This window comes from Miscanthus floridulus, chromosome 15 (assembly GCF_019320115.1).
Source record: "Miscanthus floridulus cultivar M001 chromosome 15, ASM1932011v1, whole genome shotgun sequence".
NCBI classification, from domain to species: domain Eukaryota; kingdom Viridiplantae; phylum Streptophyta; class Magnoliopsida; order Poales; family Poaceae; genus Miscanthus; species Miscanthus floridulus.
This window is the reverse complement of record NC_089594.1, coordinates 26403196-26413672: the sequence shown is the minus strand read 5'-3', so window position 1 is coordinate 26413672 and position 10477 is coordinate 26403196. Positions and strand designations below refer to the sequence as shown.

General features: G+C 46.6%; 1 protein-coding gene, 1 long non-coding RNA gene and 1 pseudogene across 2 annotated transcripts; all 3 read left to right on the top strand.

Annotated features, from left to right (window-relative positions):
* Nucleotides 1-249: 249 nt before the first annotated feature.
* Nucleotides 250-1152, top strand: LOC136507248 (uncharacterized; annotated as a pseudogene).
* Nucleotides 1153-3253: 2101 nt separating this feature from the next.
* LOC136507883 (abscisic stress-ripening protein 5-like) lies at nt 3254-4131 on the top strand. The gene is made up of 2 exons (XM_066502479.1): nt 3254-3606; nt 3726-4131. The coding sequence occupies exons 1-2, from the start codon at nt 3364-3366 to the stop codon at nt 3909-3911; spliced, it is 429 nt and encodes a 142-aa protein (XP_066358576.1). The 5' UTR covers nt 3254-3363; the 3' UTR covers nt 3912-4131.
* Nucleotides 4132-6551: 2420 nt separating this feature from the next.
* LOC136508482 (uncharacterized) lies at nt 6552-7622 on the top strand. Its single transcript, XR_010771985.1, has 3 exons — nt 6552-6606; nt 6711-6774; nt 7358-7622. It is a non-coding gene; the product is annotated as an uncharacterized lncRNA (long non-coding RNA).
* Nucleotides 7623-10477: the final 2855 nt, after the last annotated feature.

Sequence of the window (10477 nt, the reverse complement as noted above, 5' to 3'; positions counted from 1 at the left end):
TCCCTGGCTAATCCGCGTGGGGGAAAAGGCCAGTGTCTTCGCTGCCTAGCCAATCCACGGTGCCCTTTTGGATACACCGCACCCCCAGGTAACCCCGTGCCTTTGTAGCCCTATCCCCGTCAATTCCCCGGGGCGTAGAAAAAACTACTCCGCACTCAACGATTCTCTTTCCCCGTCGTTCTCTCCCTCGCGCTCGCTGGATGACTGGATCTCCGAGCGTCTCTGCCTCGTCATGGCCATGGCTCCTTGATGTTTCTGAAGCACGGCGCCGTCCTCCCGGGCCGTAACGGCGTGCTCCTCATCCCGCTCCTGGTCCTCACGGCCGCCCTCGCCGCGGCGCTGCTCCTCAGCAACGCCCTGTCTGTGCAGCCGTTGGACGCCGCTGTGCTTGCTGGACGCAGACGCCACCAGCCGCGTCGACCCGGCCACCGCCGCATACCCGGATCTCGTCAAGGCCCTCTAGTCCGACCTCCGGCGACTTCTTCTCGCCGCCGGCGGCTGCCTCCTCGCCGACGTTGTGGCCGGATCCGCCATCAAGATCACCACCGTCTTCTCCGCCGTAGACCGACGCACCATCGTGACCGCGGCGCTCGGCGCGGCCCAGGGCAAAGTCTGGGGCCGTGCTGACCGTCGCGTTTGGGTACGTCCTGGAGCTGGCCCGCGCCGCCGCCATCGTGGCCCTGGCCGTGCTCGCTCCTCGCGGTCGTCCTCCTGGACTACTCTCTCATGCTGCTCTTTCACGACGCGCTGCTCGCGCTCCTCGCCACGCTCTTCCTCATCTACCTCACCGTCGTCTGTGCGCCGTCACTGTTGCCGTGTCCGCGGCGGAACCCTGGCGGCGTGGCGCGAGCGCAGTGGGCCACACGTGGTGGCTCATGCGGAGCCAGGGCGGCTGTCTACACGCTTGCACTCAAAGCCGCCAGCGGAGTGGCCACCGGCGTCGCCTACCTGCTGCTGCTCTGCTCTGCGCCGGAGCTGCATGACTTTCCACGCCCATGTTCTCGCTCCCGTGCACAGATTGCAGCGAGGGAGATTTGGCATCCGCGGGTTACTGTCACCAGAGTGGGAGAGGATGTCATGTGCAGGGTCAAAATCTCCTTTGGTGTTGAAATCCACGCTCATTTGCCCCCCTGTCATCCAAAGGAGCCCTAAGGTATCCAAATAAGCTCCTTAGCGAAATAAAAAAAAATACTAGTTAATACTATGATGAAAATGGTACCATCAATCACCTAAATTATGTAGTCCACGAGTCATTTTTACTTGTTTGATTATTGCTTTGCCTTGTCTTTAGTACATCGGTTAGTTCTTGCGGTCTGGTGCAATCAATAGGCAACCCCGGTAGGGGAAAGTGACGTATCGAGAATTGATTTGCTGACATATCTTAATTTTATATTTAGGTAATTGTGTACGTGGATTATGTTTTGAATGTATAATGATTAATAAACATTCATTGTACCCCCTCTAGTATAGTGCATAGGTTAAAATTGTCGTTCACATTATGCATTTGAAAACAGAACCATGCACCCAAGAGCGGATCCAATGTGGGGGCCATGGGGGTCCAAGCCCCCCATGCGCTAGAGCTCTATGTACAATTAACTATGTTACTAAGATCGCCTTCCACGTATATGTTATCTAGCAATAACAAAACATTATCTTAACTATTGACGGACTATGAAAGATGACCTGTAATAAAGTCCTAAAATAGAACAATGGAATGCTTGTGCTCCAAGCGCCGATTACCTATATTACTGAGGCCGCCTTCCACGTATATGTTGGTCTAGCAATAATAAAACATTCTCTTAACTATTGACGGACTATGAAAGACAACCTATAATAAAGTACTAAAATACAACAATAGGAGGTTTGTGCTCCCTGACGCTGCCATCCGCATGTAGCACGCCGCTCCATAGCCCTCTGGTAGAGGCAAAGGTTGAAATTGTCATTCGCATTGTACGTATGGAATTAGAACTATGCACCCAGGGGTGGATCCAGCGTGGGGGCTATGGGGGCTCAAGCCCCGCACGTGCTGGAGCTCTATGTACAATAATATTACTAAGACCGGCGCCTTCCGCGTATATGTTGATAGATCCAGCAATAACAAATCATTCTTCTTAATTATTGACGCACTATGATGACCTATAATAAAGTCCTAAAATAAAAGAGAGGAAGAAGGTGGTCTTGTCCGCAGCCCAGTGGCGCCATCCATGTGTAGCACGCCGCTCCATAGCCCTGAGTGCAAAGGTTGAAATTGTCATCTACATTATGCGTATGTAACTAGAACCATGCACCCATACTCCCCCCCCCCCCCCCCCCCCCCCCCCGCTGGAGCTGCATAGAGTTAACAGAGAGGGAGGACATCGAGAGGGGAAGATAGAGGAAAAGCAGTGGTGGATTTATGATTTAATGGAAGAGAGGCTGAAGTCATCTTCAACCTTGAGAGCCCCTCCTTTCTCTTTTTCATGTCCAAAAAAATTAGAAGAGGCTCTATTGTTATGGAGGTGCAAGGAGGGGCTCGAGCCTCACCTGCCTCACTGCTAGATCCGCCCCTGAGGAAAGGGGGAGGAGAAATGAACCCTACCTATGGTCTATCTCTGCGTTCGCTACTACATGCACCTTGCTAGAGGACGTACGTGCGCATTAACGCATATAAAGCATGCAGGACTTGACTTAGAGCAATGTACTCATAGTATATATATATAAAAAAAACACGAGCCGCGGGGAGCGACATCCCCACCGGTTTTTCATTAAGAAGAACTTCTCACGCAGCTCACGAACCCCCCCCCCCCCCCGAACCCTGGCCCCACCCATATACAGCTCCCCACCGGTTTTTCATTAAGAAGAAGAACTTCTCATGCAGTTCGCGAAAGAACCCTCAAACCCTGGCCCCACCCATATACCATGCATCCCCATGAGATGGAACGACTCTAGATCTGTACTTTAACGTGGAGACAGACGAGAGGTTTTTATTACCCTCAAACCTAAAATTCGTCCCCGTGGGGGTTTGAACTCAGGACCTGCTGGAACCCTCTGTCCAGTCCGGCTAGAGGTCCTTTGGTTAGAGTATATATGTCCACAATAATTTTCAAAATATTGCTATAAATCCGAGTATATATATAAGTGTCTTGTGCATACCGTATGACACGTGTACGTATTTTCGCATCACAATAATAACCGTCATCTCCACCGTCCATGCCACCACAGTCCACGGGCCGGCCGGCTCCATCCGGCTATATAAGACGAGCAAGTGCCAAGGCGACAAGCAAGCACAAGCAAAGCAACAACTAACCAACCCATCGATCCAATTGTCACTCGCTCAGTCGCTCTCCCTCCAACAAGGTCATCTCGATCTTGGTTTCATTATCCATGGCGGAGGAGAAGCACCACCACCACCACCTGTTCCACCACAAGAAGGACGAGGAGGAGCAGCTGGAGCAGCCCGCCGGCGGCGGGTACGGCGAGGCCGCCGAGTACACGGAGACCACGGTGACGGAGGTGGTGTCCACCGGCGAGGACGAGTACGACAAGTACAAGAAGGAGGAGAAGGAGCACAAGCACAAGCAGCACCTCGGCGAGGCCGGTGCCATCGCCGCCGGCGCCTTCGCACTCGTACGTCGTCGTGTACCTCTCGTCGTCGTCGTCGTCCGGCGATTATCGTTAATTATTACCATATTACCTATACATATGAATTGAACGAACGAACAGATGATCGTTGTACATGTATATAGTACGAGAAGCACGAGGCGAAGAAGGACCCGGAGCACGCGCACCGCCACAAGATCGAGGAGGAGGTCGCGGCGGCGGCGGCCGTGGGATCCGGCGGCTTCGCCTTCCACGAGCACCACGAGAAGAAGAAGGACCACAAAGAGGTCGAGGAGGCCGGCGGCGAGAAGAAGCACCACTTCTTCGGCTGATCCCCTCGTCGTCCCGTCGACGTGCGTGCACGTACGGCCACATGTATGTATGCATGTATATGTATGTATGTTTGTACACGTATATGTATCTACGCGTTCGTATGACAGTGAGATGGAGAGACTGAGAGGTGGGCCCACACGCCCGCCGGATTGTGCATATACATATATGTACATGTATGTATTTGCGTGATGAATAAGTGGCTACGTAATCTGTCGTGTATACGTGTGTATATGTACCTGTGTATGCTTGTGATACGACGACTGAAAAATGTGTGTGCAACTCTGATTTTCTTATGTTTATGTTTGTCAAACATTATAGTGCCCATTTTATTTTATTGGACTATAGCTACTAGCCTAATCTTGTGCGCCGGTGGTATATGGATGAAATTACTATTTGAAGTAGGTGTTCAGCATGTACATCGAGATAATCTATCTGTTTTCTTACCTGTCGTTTTAGTTTTGTTCTAAATTAAACATTTTTTTATCAAACTAGCAATTTTAAAAGTTCATACATTTTCTCAACATGTAAATTATATATTATAATATGATATTATAAAAGTACCGCAACTAAAGCTAGCTGCACTACTAGATCAAGATCACCTTTCTAAACTGAAAAAAAAAACGTTCTAAACTCAGTACAAAAACTACATACTCACAAGATACAAAAAGGGACTACATACTCACAAGTTGTCATTATCTAAAAGAGCATACTCACATTTAATTCTACATTTCGATACAGGGAGCAGAATAGAAAACGGAAGGCAGAGGGATAATGACATTTAATATTGAATTCTCAAGGCAGGATACTTTGCATATAGTCTAAGGTAGGATAAATAACGACGGCGACAGGCCGACAGCTCCTTTCGCTTGATCTTCGTCCGTCCACGAGGCCAAGAAAGAGATCTGCATTAATTATATGTGGGTGGCGAAAGAAATTGAGGATTTCAGAGCCCTGGTACACACTTTTGGTTGTGCTATCTAGTAGTAGGATAAATTGAGTACTATGCTTTTAGCACCTCCAACAAGCCTTGGTGTTTGTGTTCAGGAGGGTTGTCCGCGAGGCTAAGGGCACCCGCAATGGTTACAACCAATTACTAGCTTTAAGCCAACTTCTTCAACAGTGCTAGCTTTTAGCACATAGCTAACATGAATAGCTCCACATGACACTGTCATGTAACATTGAAATGTATGCAAGAGCTTAGCTCTTGATTAAGAGTTCTTTTCTCTCTCTTATATTAAAATATAAGAAAAAATACTTAAAGCTAGCTTAAAAGCCAATTGTTAGAGCTGCCCTAAGATCATGTGAGGGCTGCTGAAGCAGCCTAGCACCGCCCCTTACCAGCACTTTGCCGACGTGCGTGCGTCCGGCCCGATGTACCAATATTGGTGAATACACAAGTCCTTAATTCGCAAGCAAATGGAAGCCTATTAGGGCCTTCACACTACACAAGCAAGGCCTTAACATGATCACTGAAGGATAGGTCTAACCAAATCTCCTACAACTAAAAAGAACAAAGTGTGGATATTTTTTAGTGCGACATTTGTTTTGGTTCGTCCGTCTGCCCATGCCTACGATCCCACGATATCTTAATTACTGATTGATCGTGCCATTCTCCTTGATTGATATTGTCTATCATGTGATAGAGGAATCACGACAAAATAGGAAGTAGAAAATTATTGTGCTATCCATATACATATTGCATGTTTGCATGCACCAGCATACATGGCAATGAGCAAAAGGAAAGAGAATTAACACAGAAGGAAAGAGAATTAAGACAAAAGGAACATCTTTACATTTCTGAGAACCTTGCCAAATATGCCTACATTTAATTACTTCCCCTCTTTGCATTTGCAAAAGGGACAGCTTTTTTCTCCTTTCATTTGGTTTTAGGCTCACGTGTTCCATCGCCCTCGCTTGATGTTTCTTGCGTGAACCATAGTTGATATCATCTGTCTTCCATGGCTCAGCCTCCCAATCCCAAGAACCTCTCCCTGACTAGAGATTCGACCTGCCAGAGGATCTCCTCGAGTCCATCGGGCAGCGTCTCGCATCAGGCCACGACGCGGCGTCCTTCCGATCTGCTTGCTCCCCATGGCGCGCCGCCGTCCCGTTCGCGACCTTCAGGCTGCTCCTGCTGCTCCCGTTCGACCCTGACTCGGACCGCGTCGGCTTCTACTGTGTCCCGGAGAAGAAGGTCTTGTCCAAGACGCTGCTCGACGTGCGCGGCAAGGTGGCGTGCGGCTCCTTGTGTGGGTGGATGGCGCTCATGGACGAGGCGGCGTCCGTGACGCTGCTGAATCCATTCGCCGGTGCCTATGTCATTGTTCAAAAGTGTAGCTCCAGCAGCAGGAGGAATTTTGTAAGTATGCTACATTCTTTCTCCAGAGGCACATGACTGGGCTGTTATTACCAGGTACATAAACTACACATACATGTCTACTTGTGATGCCTATGGCCTTATCCTTACTTGTAGGATGGCCGGCAGCTAAATCACCGCAAATTACTGAGTGCATATTCCTGTTTGAATTGTGAAAAATGTAGGTGACCAGATCTTATTCCAGATGATAAACATGGTGGCAATAATCGGACTAATTTTGACGAGAACCAGGTGCTATCAAATTTTCTTGGATGTAAACTCTGGAGAACTAGGTGCTTCCTTTTGTCTCCTTTTCCTCGGCTCCTAAATCCCAACATGTACAGTATCTACAATTATCAAGTGTCAAGTCTCATCAGCACATAAACGCTTGACGAGTACCAAGTGTAAACACAGCTATACTGACTTATACAATTATCTACAGTGTACAGTCTCATCAGCACAGAACCACGGATCAAAGTCATTCGATAGAGATCCAGCTAGCAATGGTACTCCTATTTATCATTATTCTAGTGTTAACACTTGTACAAATGTGTTTATAATCTTTTTTAATCCTTATTATTACCAAAGTCATTGCCACTTTGTCAAAGAGCTAAACTTTTGTCTAGATTAGATCAGACTTTTGCCATTTTCCAATTGGCTTTCATGCAGTGTTAACACACACAACACCAACAACCTCTTAAGGAATCCCAAGCTACTTGATGTACCTTCATAGTGTAGGAGCTTGTCTAAGCTGCCATTGGGCATGTACTGGAGCACGAGTGCTTTGAAGTCCAGCTTGGAGCAAGTGCTTAGTATTCTTATCAGGTTGTGGTGTCGAGCCATGCGAAGCACATGGCACTCAGCTCCAAAGCTTCTAATGGCCGGTTCTAGTCGCATGTTTAGAACTTTTATTGCAACAACCAAACCATTGCTCAGTTGGCATTTGAAAACTTTTGCAAGACTTCCCGTTCCCAGAAGGTTGTTATCGCTAAAGTTATTAGTGGTAGAAATTAGCTCATGGTAGGTAACTAATGTTTGTCTTACAGCATTGCCTGGATCAGTGACACTAGCTTTCCTTCTAATCATTAGGTGGACACAAAGAACAATGGAGACAAATGCAGCAGTGACAACTGGAAGAAGGATAACTAGAAGGTGTCTTTTATTTGAGTGAGAGTCCTCAAGACAAGGAGAAAATCCAAGATGGGGAGATCCACATAGCTCAGCATTTCCAATCAAAGATATTGACGTGATGTTTGAAAAAATACCTCCCTCTGGTATCTTCCCTTCTAGCTTATTGAAGGAGAGGTTCAAGGATGTCAAGGCCGTGAAATTGGCAAGGAACATGGGAATGGTACCAGAGAAATTGTTAGAAAGATCTAAAGAAATAAGTTTGTCCAGGTGGAAGAAGCTTGCTGGTATAGCTGAGTTTAAGTGGTTACTAGATAAGCTTATTTGTTCTAGCACACTAAGGTTGCCAATGCTGTCGGGTATAGAGCCAAAGAATTTGTTTCCTGGAAGATACAACTGTTGTAAGCTCCTCAGCATGTCAATATTTGTCGGTATAGGGCCAGACAAGTCATTGTTATCGACGCTAAGTAAGATGAGGTCTTGCATCATTGTGATAGAATTTGGGATATCTCCTGTGAATAGGTTGTTAAAAAGATTTAATGTTTCAAGATGGCTTAAGTTTGACAGTGTTGATGGAAGCCTACCTGTTAACTTGTTATAACCTACACTAAACCAAAGTAACTCTGTTGATAGGTTCCCTATAAGATATGGGAGCCCCCCTATGAAAGAATTAAAGCTCAGGTCAAGGACCTGGAGATTCTTACAATTAGAAAGGGAAGACAAGAAGTTAAGATTCCCATCTAAATTATTCGATCCAAGAGCAAGCCTCTCAAGAGCTAGGATGTTATTCCCAAGTGTTGGTGGTACTGAGCCGGAGAAATTATTGTTGTGCATAAATAGTGTAGATAATTCCGAAGAAAAGATGGAATCCGTCCTGTTAGCTGATTGGTTCCCATATCTTCAGTAGAGGAAGGCTAAAACTTTGATTGGTAGGAATGGCACCCGCAAAGTTGTTGTGTGCGAGATAAAGCCACTGCATCCTTGACATGTTGTAGATGGTTGGGGGCACTATACCAGATAGGTTATTGTACCCTAGGTATAGGAATTCCAACTTGGGCAAGGAACCTAGGTTATGTGGTACAGGACCTGATATGCTGTTATTCATCAAGCTGATCTGCTTTATGGATTGCGTATTATTGAATAGGCTTGTGGTATATGGCCAGTTAGGTCATTCTTGGCAAGAGCAAACCCCTCAATGATGTGCATATTCTGCAGTGGTCCTGGCGGGATATCCCTAGGCAGGCTATTGGAACTGAGGACAAGATCCTCAAGCCTCGTTAGGTTTCCTATGGCAGTTGGAAGAGGGCCTGTGAGCAGAACCTTTTTCAGATAGCTACATGATATGCTATCTTAAAAAGTTGCATTGATCACCTATTTCAATAGTGGAAAGTGGCTTCTACATACCACAGCAAATCCACGTTTATATTAGCCAAAAAAACAGCGATTGTATGAGCTTTCCACTACCACAATCCTGAATTCACATGGAACAATATCTGTCCTAGACTCACAGGATAGGAAACCTAACCACGAAAATACCACACAATGCAAGCTAGTTGTCTTAGAGATGCCATTAGTAACTGCTAGTACTAACCGATATGATTGGCCAATATAAAATCTACATCATCACTTCAAAAGTAATGATGGAGTACCCAGAATTGTTTGTTGGAATGATGACATAAGAAAATTGTAGTTCGTTGATGGACCCATCAAAAGCATCATCACCATCATTGGAGAAACAAAAGAGCGATGCAGACTTTCTACTACAAATCAGGTTGGGATCACCATGGATGGAAATTAATCATCTTGGAATAGAAAGTCAAAACACTAAAACCATGGATGAACACAGATACATATAGTAAGCTATTCTCCATACATTAACCAAATCTATTTCCTGATTGACCCATTAAAAATCCGCTTGACGATCATCTATCTAAAAGAAAGATGCAGAACCTTAAGCCGATGTAGCATGCCAAGTTCAGCAGGGATGGAGCCAGCGAGGCTGGTGTTTGCGAGGTTGAGGAAGGAAAGGAACGAAAGATTACCGAGCGGAGAGGGAGAGGGAGGGGGCCAGCCGCCGGAGACGCGTCGGGAGCCTGCGGTCCTCGCCTCCTCAGTGCGGCGGGAACCCTAGCCTCCTCGCTCCGGATCTGGGCGAGCGGAGAGGGAGAGGGAGGGGGCCGGCCGTCGAAGACGCGTTGGGAGCCTGTGATCCTCGCCTCCTCAGTGCGGCGGGAACCCTAGCCTCCTCACTCTAGATCTAGGTGAGCGGAGAGGGAGAGGGAGGGGGCCGGCCGCCGGAGACGCGTTGGGAGCCTGCGGTCCTCGCCTCCTCGGTGCGGTGGGAACCCTAGCCTCCTCGCTCAGGATCTGGGCGAGCGGAGAGGGAGAGGGAGGGGGCCGGCCACCGGAGACGCGTCGGGAGCCTGCGGTCCTCGCCTTCCTCGCCTTCCTCGGTGCCTTCGTGCCGCGGGAACCCTAGCCGCTGAGGAATTGGGCAGCCTGACGGCATCCACAGAAGATTTCGCCCAACACTTAACGGGTGGCCACAGCGACGGTCACAGATATACCTCAGAGCACTATAGGAGCGGCTGAGGTTATAAACCGCCCCTACAGTCGATTTTTTTTCAAAAATCTAAATCAAAATGAATTTTTGAAATGTAAATAATAAATAAACAGTACAAAATTTTATAATTATTTTTTATATATATATTTACATATCCAATAACTAAGACAACTACAACAGTTTAAAATTGAAAAATTGAACCTTAAAAAATGGGAAAAAAAATTAAATTTTAAAAAATTAAAATCAATACTACTAAAATAATTTGAACCTTTCAAATTTGAAATTTGAAAAAATGACAAGTTCAAACCAAAATTTGAGACCTAAAATGATTTCAACATAAAATGTGATGAATACCAAAGTTGTTCAACTCATTAATATCTACAACTTTTATTTTGGTCATCTTGTCATTTGACAAAATTTGAACCTTTCAAATTTGAAATTTGAAAAAATGACAAGTTCGAACCAAAATTTGAGACCCAAAATGATCTCAACATAAAAAGTGATGAATACCAAAGTTG